Raw genomic sequence first — 16445 nt, 5'->3', positions numbered from 1 at the left:
ACCTTTACAGCCCTGGTCCCGCTCCTCCCTTACAGGAGCCCCATGAGGCACACAGTTAGCACCCCCACTTGACAGACAGAGAAGCTGAAGCTCTGGGAGCGTAAGTGACTCACCCCAGCTGTCAGGTGGCAGAGGAGGCTCTTAGCCACCCCATTTCCGGGCATCGGCAGGCAGCAGCGGCACAGGGCACCACCTGTGGGCAAAGGGACTCCCCACCGCGGGCCTTCAGAGAGCAGTTCTCCTGCCCCTGAGCACCTGGCGGCACGTGTTCAGTCCCCATCAGCACTTGGTCAAGCCCCTCCACCAGGCATGGGAGAGGCTTTGAAGACCAACTTGGAAGAGCAGAGGGAAGAGGAATGAGGACAGGCTGGACACTGGGTGAGCCTACCCGTGGTGGCAAATGAAGATCAGTAGGAGGGGACACGGCCACTGGCGGGGAGGGGGGGGCGGCGAAAAGGCAGTGGGTCGTGCAGGACGGACAGGAAACTATCTCAGGAGGGATCCCTGGGTGGCGCAGTGGTTTGGCGCCTGCCTTTGGCCCAGGGCGCGATCCTGGAGACCCGGGATCGAATCCCACATCGGGCTCCCAGTGCATGGAGCCTGCTTCTCCCTCTGCCTGTGTCTCTGCCTCTCTCTCTCTCTCTCTGTGACTATCATGAATAAATAAATAAAATCTTTTTAAAATAAAATAAAATAAATAAATAAAAATAAAAGAAAGAAACTATCTCAGGGGGTCTGTCCCGCCCCCACCCTCTCCACTGACCACTGAGCACTGCGCGCTGGGTAAGCTGCCCACAGAGGCACGCTCAGCTGTGGCGACCAACCCACCGGCAAGTGCCCAGCCCTGCAGCCGCACAGCTGACCCAGTGCTGGGGGGGCCCTTGATCCTCACAACACCCTGAAGTCACTGTCCAAGGCAGAAAGCTGGACAGAGCAGAAGGGTGGCGTAGAGGTGGGGCAGGACCCTGTCCCCGCAGACGCGGGTGGGCTCCTGGGGGCTCCAGGAGGCAGCACCTGAGCATGGAGGCACCTGCTCTGAAGTCAGGGCCACCTGCATACAGAAGAGGAAAATGAGGCCTAGGCACCTGGAGGGCTCAGGGTCACCCTGCTGCCGTGGGAGTGCAAGACCGCCCGGGGTTGAAGGCCCAGCGCTGCCCCCACCCCCCACCCCCACCCCCGTCTGCCATTCCTGGCAGGTGTCTTCTTCGATTGGGAAGGGAAGCCGAGTGGCACCGCCCGCCCTTCCGGGGAGCTTTGGGGCTCCTGGGGGGAAGGCCCTTCGCAAGCTGAATCCCCCCCCCGCGGGAAGGGGGCAAGGCTTCAGCTCCCCGCACCCCCCCACCCCGCACCCCACGGGAGACGTGCGCTGGAGCCTAAAGGCTCCGGCTAGACGGAGGCTGAACTTGAACGCCGCCGCCCCGCGGCCGCCGTTTCCGAGGCGGGGACTCGAACCCGGGGCGCCGCCGCCGCTCGGCCCGGGCCAGGCCCCGCGGGGCCGTCTGCAGGTTCTCCCGCTCCCTCGGGCCGCCGCGGCGCCGCCTCTAGGACCCGGGGGAGCCGCCCGGGAGCCCCCCCCCCGCGCCCCGCCCCCGCCCCCGCGCCGACCAATGGGTGGGCGGGACGGCGGGACATTTGCATGCGGGCGCGCCTCGGCCAATGGGCGGCGGGCGCGGGCGCATGCGCGCAGGCGGGGCGGCGGCGGCGGGCGGCCGGCGGGCTCAGTCGGAGGATGGCCGCGGCCGCGGCGGGTGGAGCCCCGGGCCCGACCCCCGGCCCCGCCAGGGCCCCGCCGCCCGCCGGCCCCGGCCCCGCCGCCCGGGCCCCGCCGCAGGCGCTCCGGAGGCGCGGGGACTCTCGGCGCCGCCAGGCCGCGCTCTTCTTCCTCAACAACATCTCCCTGGACGGACGGCCCCCGAGCCTGGGCCCGGGCGGGGAGAAGCCGCCGCCGCCGCCGCCGCCGCCGCCGCCGCCCGCCGAGGCCCGCGAGCCGCCCGGGCCGCCGCCGCCGCCGCCGGGACCCCCGGGACCCCCGGGACCCGAGCCGCCCGCCCGCGGGGCCCCCCCGCCGCCGCCGCCGCCGCCCGCGCCCCCCGCCGGCCTCCCCGCCACCCGGGCGTCGGCGCCCCAGGGCCTGCTCAGCCCCGCGCCCGGCCCCGGCCTGGGCCTCCCGCTGGACGGGCAGCGCCAGAGGTGAGCGGGGCGGGGGCGGGGCGGGGGGGGGGACCGGGGTCAGCGCCCCGGAGGCGCGGGGCGGGGCCTCTGCGCGGGACCTGGGGCGCGGGGCCCCCGTGACCCCGTGACCCCGACAGGCCCGCACAGGCCTCGGGGTGGGAAGGTGACCCTGCGCCGCGGGAGTCCGGGATGCGTCCGCCGGCTCAGGCCCCCCTGACCGCGCCAGCCCCTCTCAACCTTGGCAACCCCGAGCCTGGCCGTTGGGGTTCGCTCAGCCCTTATCAGCGCCCCCGGACGCTCCCGGCTGCTCCGGACACGCCCCTCCCCCTGGGCTCTGCTCTCAGGCCCCCGGGGTGCCCGGGCCTCCCCGCGCTGTCACAGAGGCTCCTGCGCCAGGCCACAGCCCCCCACCTCCGTGCCCCCACCGTCCCCTCTGAGCTCAGGGCCCCATCCCCGCTCGCACTTGCCCTCCCTGCCCTGACTCCATTTCCAGGGAGCCCCAGGACAGCCACCCCCCCAAGCCCTGCTCCTCCCGTCTGCCTGACACCCCACTGTGTTCCCCTGGAGCTGCACCTCTGGGTGCCCCTGCCTCGGCCCCTGAGGCTGGGGTGACCCCGAGCCCTCCCACCTTCACCCTGAGGGGTGATTTGGGGCCCAGGCCTCCGTCCTTCGGGAAGGCCACTGCTTAGCGACTGTCCGCAGGGCAGGCCCTCCGGAGGCTGGCCCCGCGGGTGTGCAGGGAGGCGCCCTGCGCAGGTGGGAGGCCCGGAGACCCGGAGACCACCGCCAGGCCCTGGGCTCAGGGTTGGCCCTTCCCACCTGAGGCCATCACGGCTGTAGTAGCCGCAGCTGCCGCTCGCCCTGGCCCTCGATGGGTTGAGCCAGAATTCAGGCTTGGTTGTCCGAGTTCTGGTGTGTGGCCCCCGGAGAAGAGCTTACCGAGGTGGCCGTCACACCGTAGACGGGAGGACTTCAGCTGTACAGAGACGCGGCTGCCTCCTGGGCGGCCCGGGAGGATCTGACCCTCGCCACCAACAGGCCTGACCAAGGCCCCAGAGACGGCACGGGGCTGAGTGGTGCCAAGGGGTCATTCGGCCCCGGACATGGCAGCTCGGCACCACGCTCCTGCCATCCTGGGGAGGTGGGGCTGCTCATTGCGCAGAGGCCGAGTGTAAAGAAGAGCTGTTTCGCTGGTGGAAATCGGTCCATTTTACACCAGAGCCCTGAAGCATACTCGTCTTCCTCCTTGAAGCTAGAGAGTCAGCCCTGAGGATGGTCCCAGGTCACCCCGGGTCTCTGGAGTCCCTCTGTGGTGCCAGAGCCGAGTGGCAAAGCCCCTCTGTTGTGTGATGAGTTGAGGAGCTTCAGGGGAGAGGTGGTGCGCCTGCTGCCAGGCCTGTGTGCCAGCAGTGTGGGTCTGCTCTCCACCCACCGTCGGACGCCAGGCCGCCCCCTTTCGGGGTGCGTGTGCACTCTGGACAGATTGTGCGTCATCTTAGGTTCTCTGGTCAGCAGATGGCGGCCCTGCTGCGGGCCAAACCCTGCAAAGTGGGCTAGGCAGCAGCCCCCCCCCCCCCAGACCACGCTCCAGGGAAGGGCTCGGGGCGCGGATGTTGGATGCAGCGCCTGTAACCAGGAGTACTACGAGGCCGCAGTGGCTGGTGGTGCCCTGCACTGCCTGTTCCCAGGAGGAAGCTGGCACGGGATGGGATGTGGCATGAGTGCCGGGGTGCCCGTTGGTCTTCCTGCTGCACCCACGCCCGTCCCCATGTCCCTCCAGCCGTGGCCTGAGCCCCTGCTCTGATCCCTCTCCCGCCTCTCCTTCCTGCCTCTGGGCCACACCAGCTCTGCCCACAGGGAAGTCGCCGCAGAGCGCGTGGGGCACGTCTGGCCGAGCCAAGGGGGCCCCTAACTGCAGGCCCGGTCTGAGGGTCAGTTGTGTTTCAGGCGTGGAGGAGACTGAGGGCCTCCTGAGGTCTGTACCATGTGTGGTTGTTTGACCCAGGCTCTGCGGACAGATGGCTGTCATCCTAGGTCCACTGTCAGGGGCTCTGTGACCTTGGGCAGGAACCTCACTGAGCCTCAGTTTACTCCTCTGTGAAGTGCTTTAGCCTTACCTACCACCCACCTGAGGGGCTGTGTGAGGTCGGGTGAGGTCAAGGGCTGGGGGGCGTGGGGGGGGGCGTGGCGGGAGCCAGGTGAGCAGACACTCTTCAGGAGCAGGTGAGTGCTCTCGCTCAGTGAGTGCTCTCGCTCAGGCCACACCGGGAAGTTGCATTTCATACCCAGGGTTCAGCCCGGTGTGGCCTCGTGCTGAGCCACGGAGCGAGTCATTGGAGTCCATCCTTCCCTCCTCAAACCTCTAACGGGCTGTTTCATTTCAACACTGCGGTCACTCAAGGCCAGCAGGCGGGCTTCTGGGCTCCTCCAGCAGGAACAGGTCCTCAGGCCCCTGCTGGCCTCAGGGCAGCCCTGGACAGCAGCCGCCACTTCTCACACTGTCTCAGGGGTCGCAGGTCTGAGATCGAGGCAGGGCCTCGCTCCCTTGGGAAGCTCCAGGGAAGGAGCTGTCCTGCCTCCCCCAGCTCCGGATGGCTCCGTCTTACGTGGCTTCTCCTGCGTGTCTGTGTCTGCACCTGGCCTCTTCCTCTCCTCATAAGGACCCCAGTCACTGGATCGGGGCCCACCCTAATGGCCTCATCTTCACTTGGTCACATCTGCAAAGGCCTTGTCTCCAAATAAGGTCACAGTCACAGATGTCAGGGGTTAGGACTTCAACACAACTTCTTGGAGGGCACAGCTCAGCCCTCTAGGGCGCCCACGAGTGCCCAAGGTACTAAGGACAGGGAAGGTGAGCCAGGGGCGCTGCCATGAGGCCGGGTACATTGCTGTTAGCGGAGAGCAGAAACCCCTGTGATTCTGGAGGGCTCACCCTGGAAAGGGCCTGGGTTTTAGCTGCTCTGCTGGCCAGGAGCCACCTTGTGTTCCCGAAGCTGTCAAACTCCTGTCCAAATTAAGCCAATTTTGGTGTAGCATCTGACATTTTGCTTACAATTCTGATTTGGGGGGGCTCTTGTTGGAAGACAAGTGGGAGATGGTTGCCGATGAGGCTAGAGCCTAGAGGCACATTACCCCGTGGTGGCCCAGAGGCCTTGCCGAGACCTGGCTCCCAGAGACCACCTTGGGTCCCATCACCAGGGGAACTTCAGGCCTCTATGAGCAGATGGCTAGAATTTGGAGTTTGTGCTTTTCCTGGCAGGAACTTGGTGAAGTGGGGTACCCAGGACCACCACTCCTTGGCCGAGTGTGCACAAGGGTCTGCAAGGACGGGTGGCGTCCTCAGAAGGGCACGGAGCAGGAGCAGCTCCCAGGTCATTGCACGGGTACCCGTCAGCCCCACGCCAGCTGGTCTGACCCCTTCACTCGGCCCCTCACTTAGCTTGGGGGTCCTCGGCCCCCAAACAGACCTGAGGTGGGAGCCCTTCCTCGGCTGGGCATTTCTGCAGGTACAAAGTGAAGGATGTTCATCAGGTGTAGAGCTGTCTGGTACCCACCTGTCTTCCTGTTTGCAAGCGCGCTTCGCGTTCGAGGTGGGGGGTTGGCAACGCTAAGAGTGAGCCACAGCCAGGCCTGTGGTCCGTGTGGTGCCACCTGTGCCTCCCGACAGCCTCGCCCACACCCATGACCCTGACCCCTTCTGCCCCACAGGGTCCGATGCAGGCAGCCTCGGGCCAGTCATGGCGCGTAGACGCCGTCCCGCTGACCCTGACCCTGACCGGCTCAGCAGAGGGGCTTCCTGGCCCAGGGGGCTTGGGTTTGCCCAGACATCCGGGGACAGAGGAGGGTGGCAGCGCCGCTAGCAGAAAGCCCAAGTTCTGTTTATTGTAGCTTGTTTGTTGGTGGTGTTTTTATGGGGGTGTGAATGCATATTGCACTCAGGGGCAGCACACACTGTCCCCCAGCAGCTCTCCGCAGCCAGCACCCCTAGCACGCCAGCGCCCCAACGTGCGTCACCCACGTCATAGAGCTTCACGACGGAGTCGGGGCGCTCTGTGTCTGGGCACGCCGGGAGTGCAGCGGGCCCGGCCTCCTGCTGGCCGTGCAGAGCCCCCCCCGGGGCGGATCCCAGAGAGGCTGAGCAGGGCACCCTTGGCCGGGGCCATCCGTGCTGGGGGGCTGTGCGGGGGACTCACGGAGGGGCTGGACTTTCCTGCAGGGGAACCACTGCCAAAGCTTGACTGGCCTCACTGTCATGAGGACTTTGAAAGGGGCACTTGAGCGACCTCCACGGCCCGGGAAGGGTAAGCCCTGCCCCAGCACCCGGGCGGCCCCTGCAGGTGGTGCGTCCATGACCAGGCCTCCGATGCCTCGCCTGTGGCTTGGCTGCCGGCTTCCCCGCCGCCTTCCCCTCCTGGGAGCCCGCAGACTGGCTGCCACGGGCGCCACCCGACACGCGGTCACCTCCACACCCAAGGATTTTGGGATCCCTGGAGTGTGCAGGCTGCTTCCCTCCTGCCCACAAAGGCTCCCCTTCCAGAATGTTCTGCAGCCACCAGCTTGTCACCGTGCCTCACTCAGACCTCTGCAGACTGGGACGCTGCCCCCTTCCCCAGGATCTGCACGTCAGCCTGCCTCTGAGAGCACGGTGGGCCACACACCTAGGCCTCCCAGGTGCCAAGTGCCCCCGCAGCGCTGCGCCTCAGAGCTCGGGGCTCCGTGACCGGCGCCGTCACAGGCTCTCCATCACAGCCCAGACAGCGCATGTGGAGCAGAGGCGAGTTCAGGAAAGGAGCACTTGAGGGGTGGCCTTGGTTCCAGCCCAGCAGGGCCCATGGGCGTGGAGTCGCAGTGTCACTGCCGTCGGCGAGCATCCGGACCACCTGCTATCACGCGCGTCCCAGCACCACCTGGCCCACCGGGGGACCTCGGGCAACTGGCTCGTCTCCCCACGCGCCAAGTGAGAGTGGTAACAGTGCCCATTGCATGCAGCTGTCGTGAGGACTGAGTGTGTAAAATGCTTATTAGGAGGAGAGAAAAGTGGAAGAAAAGCACATACCTGCAAAAGCAACTGGGAACAGGTTTAAAAGCTCCATGAGCCGAGTGGCGTCAGCCCTGAGCCCCCGGGCAACGTGAGTGAAGCAGCAGAGGCCCGTGTGTCACCTGCCGCTCTGTCGGGCCCTGAGCCTGGGCCCCGCACATGATGCCCCAGGTGTGGGGAGCCCGCTGGGAAGCACCTGGGAGGTGCCCTGAGGACGCCCCACGCTGCTCCGGGGGCCCGAGCCTGCCACCAGGCTGGCACAGAACCTCCAGGGCGCTCGGGTTCCTCCTAAGGCGGCTGCTGTTCTCGGCACGGGTCCTGCACACACACCTACTCACTTGCAGCACACACCCCCACACGCACCCTGTTTCATAGGACCCTGGGCGTCTGCCCACCTCGCCCCTCCTGCTGCCCTGTGAGCACCCCTGCCTGCAGAGGCCCCTGGTGCCCCCACCCCTGTGTCACCCGGCCGGTGCTCAGGCGGCCACTGCAGCCCAGGCTCCCCTGGCTGACTGACCCCTGCGCTCACATCACCCCCTAGCAGCGTCCTGTTGTGTGATCTGGGGCTGGTTCCCAGCTTCTGTGCCACCACAGGCTGTCCCCCTGTAGGGAGAGGTGGCGGCTGGGCCCCTAGCACATGGCGGGGACTGCCTGTCACCCTGGCTCCTTGGGGACTCGCTGATCTGGGTGACTGGACTCCAGGCTGGCTCCACCCAGCGAGGTGGCCTGACCGCTCTGGGCCTCGTCTGCAAGCCAGGGGCCCTGCTGCTTCTGCACAGGCTGCAGCTCCCAGAAGTGGCTTCCTCGGCCGTGTGTCGCCTCCCCCACGCCCTCCCCAGGAGCCCGGACCCACTCACACTCTAGACACACGGGGCACCTGGCACATGGCCCAGCCGGGCACAGCACCGTGTTGCTCCATTGCCTAGACTACCCAGCCTTGGCCTCTGGGAGCCTCCCTCTTGCTGGGAAAGTGTGGGGACCTGGGGCCCTTGTATGTGGCCTTGTACGTGGCCCTTCCTGGGGGATGTGCGTGTCGGCCCCATGAGGACTAGGGGTCGACAAGTGACAGCGGCGCTGGCCTCGTTGCCAGGAGCCTGGCTCCGTGATCTTGACCTGAGGGTGCGGCTGCACGGGGTCTCTGAGCCCTCGGGCTCGAGAGGCCCCCGACACGGGCTGGGAGCCCAGGGGTGCTCCTCCAACTCTGGAGGCCCTCCTGAAGCCCCGCCTGCCTTCAGCCTGTGGGGGAGCGTGACCTGCCCTGCCAGTCCTGGGCCAGAGAGGACTCGGGATGGCCGGGCTGAGCTCTGGGAGGTGACAGAGCAGCGGGCCAGGGTGCTGGTCCCCCTTGGATTCTTCTGGCCAATTGATCCTCGGCGGCCCTGCCCAAGGCTGAGACCTCGGCACAGACAGGCTCCTGACCCGCGCCCCAGGCCTGTTAGCTGATGCCCTGCTCTGTCTTTCTACAGAAGGCGAGTGGCCTCCCAGCGCTGCTCGCTCGAGTTCCTGGAAGACGCTGTGGGATGTGCCTCCGTTCAGAGGTAAGGTCTCGGAGACCCTGCACACCCAGCCACCGCCTGCTGTGGGGCCAGAGGGTGTCTCCAGGGGGCGGAGAGTGACCTGGTTTTTACCCGGCAGAACCAAACACATATCCGGATCCCCAAGACACAAAGGCCTGAAGAAGACTCACTTCATCAAGAACATGAGGCAGTATGACACGAGGAACAGCAGGTACCAGGTGCCCGGGGGGAAGCCTGTGGCCGCCCAGAGGCGGGGCTGGCATCGGTCCTGGGCCCCTGCCTGCAGCCCTGGAGCTGCCCGCCACGCCTAGCCTCGAACCTCGGGGGGGCCGGGACCTGGGTGAAGAGCCACACAGGGGACGCCAGCTTGAGTAAAGTGTGGGGTGAAGGGACGCAGGGCGGCCGTGGTGAAGCAGTGTGGCCATGAGAGCAGGGCTCAGTGTTATTTGGGCAGCACAGGGTGGTTGACCTTCAAGGCGGGATCCAGGTGTCCCAAACCGGGGTCCAGGACTGGCACGGGGGCCCTTCGGGGCTCCCATTGCCCCCCTCGCCCCAGCCCTGCTCAGGGAGCTCTGTGCTCTAGCAGGGTCCTAGACGCCCCCCCAGCACGACCCCTCGCGTGACAGGCTCATGCTGGGGCTGAGGGGCAGGCCCGAGCTCTGGGCTGGCTTCAGGGAGCGCAGGTGCCAGGTCCCAGCCAGAGAAGAGGGGAGTCTCCCCTGCTGGAGCAGGGCAGGGCAGAGCTGGACCCAGAGGGGAGAAACACGTTCCCGCACTGGGCACCTCACAGCCAGTTTGGTTCGGGACGTTGACTCCACCAGCGGGTCATCCAGGCTGGCTGAGCGCGGGCCCTCCCGTGTCCCCTGGGCACCCCCTCTGCCTCTAGTACCCTCCAAAGCCCGGCCCCTCCCAGTGAGTCCCGACCCAAGACCTGCCCCTGCCTGCCTGAGCCAGGCGAGACCTTCCTGTGCTGTACGTCGTGTGGAGGGGATGCGCTTGCCCCGGGACGGACCGCCCTCAGCACCTGGAGGGAACCGGCGGGACCAAGGACAAGCACATGGACTGGCTCTCCTGTCCCCTGGACACCCCAGGCAGCTTGCGCCACCCAAGTCTGGGCGGGAAGGGATTCTCTCCCAGAAGCGCCCGCCACCTGCTCTGACCGACACCTCCCCGCAGGATCGTGCTCATCTGCGCCAAGCGGTCCCTGTGTGCAGCCTTCTCGGTCCTGCCCTATGGAGAAGGCCTGCGGGTCAGGTGAGTGGCCCGGGGAGCCCGGGAGTGATCCCGAGGCTGCCGAAGCTGCTCGGGAGCTCCGAAGGCCACGGGGCCCTGGCTCTAGCAGGGGCGTGTCCGCACCGTTACTTCGCTTGAGCTGCTTAAGTGTAGCTGCCTGGGACGCTCCTCATGGGGATGCTGCTGTGCGTCCGTGCGCAACTCCATGACTCCGGAAGGACACAGCCATTGGGGGGACAGCACCAGGGGACCTGGCAGTAGGGAACCTTCCCCTGGGACAGGCCCGGGCAGTCTGGTAGGGGTTGGAGCTGCTCCAGGGTGTTCTAACGGGAAGCGCGTGGGCCTGGGAAGGGGGGGCACCAGGCGGCCTCCGGGGGCAGAGGAAGGCAGCAGCTATCTCCCACCGTACATTGCAGTGACCTGAGGGTGGACAGCCAGAAGCAGAGGCACCCGTCCGGCGGCGTCTCTGTGTCCTCTGAGATGGTCTTTGAGTTGGAAGGCGTCGAGCTGGGAGCAGATGGGAAGGCAAGCGTGGGTGCCGTGCACGGCTGGGGCAGGCGGGCGGGCGGGCACGGAGCTTGTGCTCACTGAGGCAACGAACACATGGAGGGGCATCTCCTTGAATCTTCTAAAACGCGCAGTGTCGGTGGGAGGAAGGCACACAGCCCTGTAGAAATGGGCCTGTCGCCTCGCTCAGCAGCCAAGTGACGAGAAATGACCTGAGTGTGGATGGTGTCCCGGTGCCACGTCTGCACCGGTGTCAGAGGCCAGGGGCTTCAGGGGCAGGGAGGAGGTTCCCGTGCTGCGGATCCCACACAGGATGGCAAGGGTGGCATTTGTGGGGGCCCTTCCTGCAGCAGGAAGGGGTCAGGCAGGGCTTGCTTGGACCTCTGCTCTTGGCACGGGGCCGTGGGCCCAGGGACGACAGAGACTGAGCCCAGGCACCCTTGCTCCTCCAGGTGGTGTCTTATGCCAAGTTCTTGTACCCTACCAATGCTCTGGTCACACACAAGACGGACAGCCACGGCCTGCCACCCCAGCCCCGGCCCAGCGTCCCCCGGACTCTGCCGGCGTCCAGATACAAAGCTGCCCCAGCCAAGTCAGCACCAACCGGCGCGGAACTAGGTAGCCTGGTGTGCCCTGACCAGGCGCAGGGCTGGCAGCCGCACGGGCTGGGCACGGGACAGCACGTGGCTGGCAGGGCGCCAGGCTTGGGAGCAGGGTCAGGAGAGTAGGGGCTCCCGTGAGAGCAGCCTCGGCGTCACCTGACCATGCGCCGCGGAGAGCCCGGGTCCACAGGTGGCTTGGGGGCTGGGGTCCCTCCCCGTCAGGACAGCCGCCTCCACCCAGCCCTCAGGGACGGGGAACCACGGCCTGCAGCCTCTCCTGGCCCCAGGAGCATGCTTCCCTCTGAGGCTTGGTTAGCAGAACCCGGTGGGCCAGAGCTCGGGGCTCGCGGTGCGTCAGGGCTGCTGTCTGCGTGCAGGGACTGACGTGGGCGACGCACTGGAGTACAACCCCAACCTCCTGGACGACCCTCAGTGGCCCTGCGGCAAGCACAAGCGGGTCCTCATCTTCGCATCTTACATGGTACGCTGAGCGCCAACTCATGCCCACACCGCACACCCCTGTGGTTTGGGGGCAGCCCGGGCCCCCCATGCCCAGGACACTGGCAGCACCTTGGGACAGGAGCGGGTGGGCAGGCCAGAGGGCCGCTGAGCTCTCCGCCTGGGGCCACCATGCCCTCGGCCCCTCCTGCCTGGGGCATCATTGTTACATCTGGTGCCTGAAGCCACAGCACGTTCACGCTTGCAGACCGGGCCAGCATGAAGTCGCCCCCAGGGCCCGGGCGGGGGGCCCCAGAGCTGTGCAGGGCCGGCCCCCACCCTGCTGCCTTCTGCACGCAGACCACGGTGATAGAGTACGTGAAGCCCTCTGACCTCAAGAAGGACATGAACGAGACTTTCCGAGAGAAGTTCCCCCACATCAAACTGACGCTGAGCAAGATCAGGAGGTGAGGGGGCTGAGGCGAGGTCTCGGGGCCCCGCCACCGTGATGGGCCGTCCCTCCCCCATTTCCAGGGAGTCCTTGAGCTTGACATACGCAGACCCAGGGCCCTCTCCTGCCGTGTGCCCAGGCCCGTAGCGGCAGCCCCCCGGCCCCCTGCCTTCCACCTCTGCGGGCCAGGCTGCATTGCTGCCTCTCGTACCCGCACCTGCTGGTCCTCCTCCCTGACGCCCACGACAGCGTGGGAGGTGGGCACTGTGCTGCCCCCATGACACATGGGATCGAGGGCCGAGGAGGCTTGCCCGAGAGCTCGCGGCGAGTAAGCAGTGGACCGTCCGGAGCGGGGCCTCCCGGTGCCTGCCCTGGGTGCTTCTGGTCCCCGCGTCACACCGGGGGGGAGGGGGGTGGCTCCACTGAGGTCCAGATGCACGTCAGCCTGTCTGCGCCTCAGGGCCTTTCTATGGGCAGTTTTCTCCCCATGTTGTCCCCCTCGCTGCTACAGGACAGCAGGGACTGTGTCCTCTGTGGTGTCCCCTGGAGGACGATGTAGGTCCAGGGGTACAGCTCAGTGCGGGGTGGATGCTGCGGGCCGAGTGCTGGGCCATCCTCACCCGCAGGGGATGGGGCTCTTTGCGCAGCCCAGAGGGCCATTTGTGGGCAGGGAGAGGGTGGCCGCTTCCTCGGCCCGTGCCCGTGAGCACCTGACCTCGTGCAAACCTGCAGTTTAAAACGGGAGATGCGGAACCTTTCTGAGGAGTGCAGCCTGGAGCCCGTGACGGTGTCCATGGCCTACGTGTACTTCGAGAAGCTCGTCCTGCAGGGCAAACTCAACAAGCAGAACCGCAAGCTGTGCGCTGGGGCCTGCGTGCTGCTGGCCGCCAAGATCAGCAGCGACCTCCGCAGGAGCGAAGTGAAGCAGCTCATCGACGTGAGTACGCCTGTCCTGCCGCCACTGCCACCGCCCAGCCCGGCCTCAGCCCAGCCTGCACCCCCCCATGATCCCATCCCCCCAACGCCCAGGCCTGTACCCCTGCCCCCATTCCCAGGCCTGCACCCCGCTGTCCCCCCACCAGGCACCTGGAACCCGGCCTGCGCCCACACCCAGACCCACTGCCCTGGGTGGGAGGCAGAGCCCGGGCCCCACGTAACCTTCTCCCTTTTTCAACACAGAAGCTAGAAGAAAGGTTTCGATTCAACAGACGGGATCTCATTGGGTTCGAGTTCACGGTGCTGGTGGCCTTGGAACTCGCGCTCTACCTTCCCGAGAGCCAGGTGTTACCTCATTACAGACGCCTCACGCAGCAGTGCTAGCCGCGGCTGGCCTCCCCGTGCCAGGAGCCACCGGGACAGCCCCGGCGCGGGCACACACACACTGGGGCCCAGGAGGTGTTCTGGGCGCTGCCGTGCACGCCCACCCAGCGGGGGCTCGCCTGCCCTTTGCGACTGATGCCATCGTCTTCACACCCTAGTGTCCTTCCAAAGCGCACTGTGCCACCACGTATTCCCGAGGGCCTGCTTGTGTCATCACAGGAGCAGGATGGGAGGTTTTGTGTTCCTCCCCACGTGCCTGCAGGCGGGCTACACCGGCCGCTCACCGTGTAGGGTCATCCCGGCTCTGCGGCACCCTCCTCCTTCACGTCTTCTGCAGGTATCGTGGTGGAGATGGGGTTTCCAGACCCACCGAACACCAAAATTGCTGAAGTTAACACTGAGTATTGGTCTTGGCTGTATTGGGTTTTTGAATGTGGAGACGCAGCACTGCACCCCCACGGCCTGGCTCCCTCGCAGCCCACAGCGCCCCGGGGCTGCCCACCGCCTCCCCTGCACCCACAGGCGGAGCTCTGGCATTTCGTTAAGGCAACCAGAGCAGACTCCAGTTTGTGTCCTTCTTTACTCTTCCAAGCATCGTGTCACTGTGAAATCCTGGTGCCCGAGTGTCGCACACCCCAGCGGGCCTCGGCGCAGACACTGGCCTGCCCCTCGGGGGACCCGCCCCTCACCTGTCACCAGGAAACCCTGCGACACTCTGGACGTTCAGGATGACTGGATTGCTTGCTCTTGGCTCTTGATCTTCCTAAGCAATATTGTCACGGAGAAAAACAGTGTATTTATTGTTACTTGGGATTTGGTCCTATGGGTCTTTTTAAGGGAACAGAATTGGTTACGTGAGATCTGTTGAAGCTGTGACCTGAAGCCACAGTCGATCCTCAAGCAGACGGGAGACAGGCTCTTCCACAGCTCTGCCCCCCACGGCAGCATCTCCCTAAGGGGGTTCGTGCTCACTTCTTCCAGGCAGGAAGGGGTAGTGGCCGTCACTTGTAAAGAGGCCTGTATCCCACATGCCCACAAGGCCCGTGGTCTTGGCGTCCTGCACGTCCCGGCCCCGCTTCTCCAGAGCACAGTGAAGGACCAAGAGGGTCTCCCCCTTGGGTGAGCTGCTGTCAAAAATGACGTTGGCTGGGCCAGTTAGCTGCTTCCCTACCACTGTCCTGCAAACCTGTCATGGGGGCTACAGCCTCCCACCCCTGTACTTGTGTGCACATGTGCTTCTGCACAAAGGAGACCCCAGTGCTGCTCACCACGGCCCTCAGGCACCAGCAACTCCGTGCAGCCCGGCCCAGTGTCTGCCCGCAGGCCAGCTGGGAGCCTACAGTATGGAGGCCGAAGCCCAAGTCCGTATTCCCACTGTATTTATTGTAGAGTACCTCCCTGTCCCCCGCAGGGCGGCTGAGCCCACATGTACCCTAGGGAGGAGGATGGAGCTGCGAGGTCGGGCAGTCCCCTCCTGGGTAGGAGCCTGGACCACTGGCGTCTCAAGGAGGTTCTTGGGTTATGAGCGTGGAGAGGGACCCAGCCCATGTCCGCGTTGGGAACTCCCACGTGGACCTGGCCCCTGCCCGCCTGTAGCTCCCCACCCCATGCGACCCTGCGCATCCTGTGGTCAACGCAGAGCTGCCCGTGTGTTCAGCAGTCCTTCGACAAAGCCAGTATTGAAGCCAGCCTCAAGCCCTCGTTCTCTACAAGCCTGGGTGCGTGACTGGAGGGCCGGCCGTGGCCCTCGGCACCTGTGCATTGAAAAGCGTGCTAAGCGGCTATCTGACCTCATTGTCAAGTCACGTGTCATGATTTGTGTGCAAATAGTCCTGTATTTGTGGTTTCAAATAAATGTGGTTTTGCAACATACTCTGTTGCCTCCTTTCAGCGGAGCGACGCCCACAGTCACAGAACAAACCAACACAAATGGGTTTTACTGTTTATTTACGACAAATGTCCCCCATCCGTGGTCTTCTCCCGTCAGAAGTTCCTAGGATAAAAGTAAAAACGTTAAAGCGTCAATCCTAGAGAGGTCCGGGCCCGCGGGACCCACGCCAGCCCTCTTACTTTGAAACGATGCCGTCGGCCTTGGCCAGCCGGAGGATGGAGTCATCAGACTCGCCCTGGAAGAAGGCACAGGAGGAGGTCTGGGGGCGCAGGCCGGCCCCCTGCAGGCCTCAGCCGCTCCCGTCCCTTCTGTGGGGAGGGTCCTCGCCGCCCCGCAGCCGATGCCCCCGCCAGGAAGGGGCGGCCGTGAGCCAGCCTCCAGGACTCACCATCCTGCGAATGGCCCCGCAGATAGCGTAGGTCTTGAACTGCCCGTTGAACCTGCCGGTCACCTTGTCAACCTGCAAACGGCCCGCGACGGTCACGGAGGCCTCCGCGCGCCGGTGGCTCCAACCCCGCGGCCGCCCCCGGAGCCGCCCCGCTCACCTCGGCCACGTTCATCTGGATGGACGCGTGGTCCTTGGCGCCGATGATGCGGTTGCTGGCGGAGCTGCGGGGGGCGGGGAGCGCGGTGAGCGGGCGGGGGCGCGGGGGGAGCGGCGGGGGGGCCGCGGGGGCGGGCGGGGGTCGCTCACCATTTCCGCGGCACGTACAGGTCCACGAACTCGCCGGCGTCGTTCTGCATGTCGAGGGCGCACCTGCGAGCCCCGCGGCGCCGTGAGCTCTGCGCCGCGGCCCCAGCCCCGCCCCCCGCCCCCCGCCGCCCCGGAGCGCCCCGAACCCCGGCCCCGACCCCCGCCCCGGAGCCCCCAGCCCCGCCCGCCGCGGCCCCGGCCCCCCGGTCCCCCGGCCCCCGCCCCGGAGCCCCCGAGCCCCCGAGCCCCCGAGCCCCCGGCCGGGCGCGCGGCCCACCTGCTGCCGCCACCACGAGCTCCAGCGCAGAAAGGAAGCGCCGCGTCCCCCGGCAGCGGTATGGGCGGGCGGGGCGGGGCCACGGCGAGTGCTTCCGGGTCGCGGCGCGCCGCCGTCCGTCCTGACGCACTTCCGCTTCCGGCGGCGGGGCGGGGCCTCGGCGCGGCGGGCGGGCGGGCGGGCGGGCGGGCGGTGGGGCGCGGACTGGCGGGGGCGGGACCCCGGGGTGCGGCGGGCGGGGGCGGGGGCCGGGGGACTCCTCCCAGCTGGCGTGGAGTCGGGTCCAGGCGCTGGAACCACAGACT

General features: G+C 66.5%; 2 protein-coding genes across 4 annotated transcripts; one reads left to right on the top strand and one right to left on the bottom strand.

Moving 5' to 3' along the window:
• Positions 1-1729: 1729 nt before the first annotated feature.
• On the top strand, positions 1730-15150 carry CABLES2 (Cdk5 and Abl enzyme substrate 2). Of its 2 annotated transcripts, none has more exons than XM_072801684.1 (10): positions 1730-2190; positions 8677-8748; positions 8846-8938; positions 9904-9981; positions 10377-10485; positions 10920-11085; positions 11447-11550; positions 11868-11974; positions 12691-12895; positions 13138-15150. In XM_072801684.1, the coding sequence occupies exons 1-10, from the start codon at positions 1730-1732 to the stop codon at positions 13276-13278; spliced, it is 1536 nt and encodes a 511-aa protein (XP_072657785.1). In that variant the 3' UTR covers positions 13279-15150. The 2 variants fall into 2 exon arrangements, with proteins under 2 accessions (XP_072657785.1, XP_072657786.1); XM_072801685.1 differs by lacking the exon at positions 1730-2190 and adding an exon at positions 6710-6946.
• A 58-nt stretch (positions 15151-15208) lies between these two features.
• RPS21 (ribosomal protein S21) lies at positions 15209-16277 on the bottom strand. 2 transcript variants are annotated; one of them, XM_072801700.1, is made up of 6 exons: positions 16141-16277; positions 15864-15926; positions 15715-15778; positions 15558-15629; positions 15349-15404; positions 15209-15271 (listed from the first exon to the last, which is right to left on the bottom strand). In XM_072801700.1, the coding sequence occupies exons 2-6, from the start codon at positions 15911-15913 to the stop codon at positions 15262-15264; spliced, it is 252 nt and encodes an 83-aa protein (XP_072657801.1). In that variant the 5' UTR covers positions 15914-15926; positions 16141-16277; the 3' UTR covers positions 15209-15261. The 2 variants fall into 2 exon arrangements, with proteins under 2 accessions (XP_072657801.1, XP_072657802.1); XM_072801701.1 differs by having other exon boundaries at positions 15349-15428; positions 16141-16253.
• Between the last annotated feature and the right edge of the window lie 168 nt (positions 16278-16445).

Source organism: Canis lupus, chromosome 26, assembly GCF_048164855.1.
Source record: "Canis lupus baileyi chromosome 26, mCanLup2.hap1, whole genome shotgun sequence".
In the NCBI taxonomy this organism is placed as follows: Eukaryota; Metazoa; Chordata; class Mammalia; order Carnivora; family Canidae; genus Canis; species Canis lupus.
This window is presented reverse-complemented; position numbering and strand designations above follow the sequence as displayed.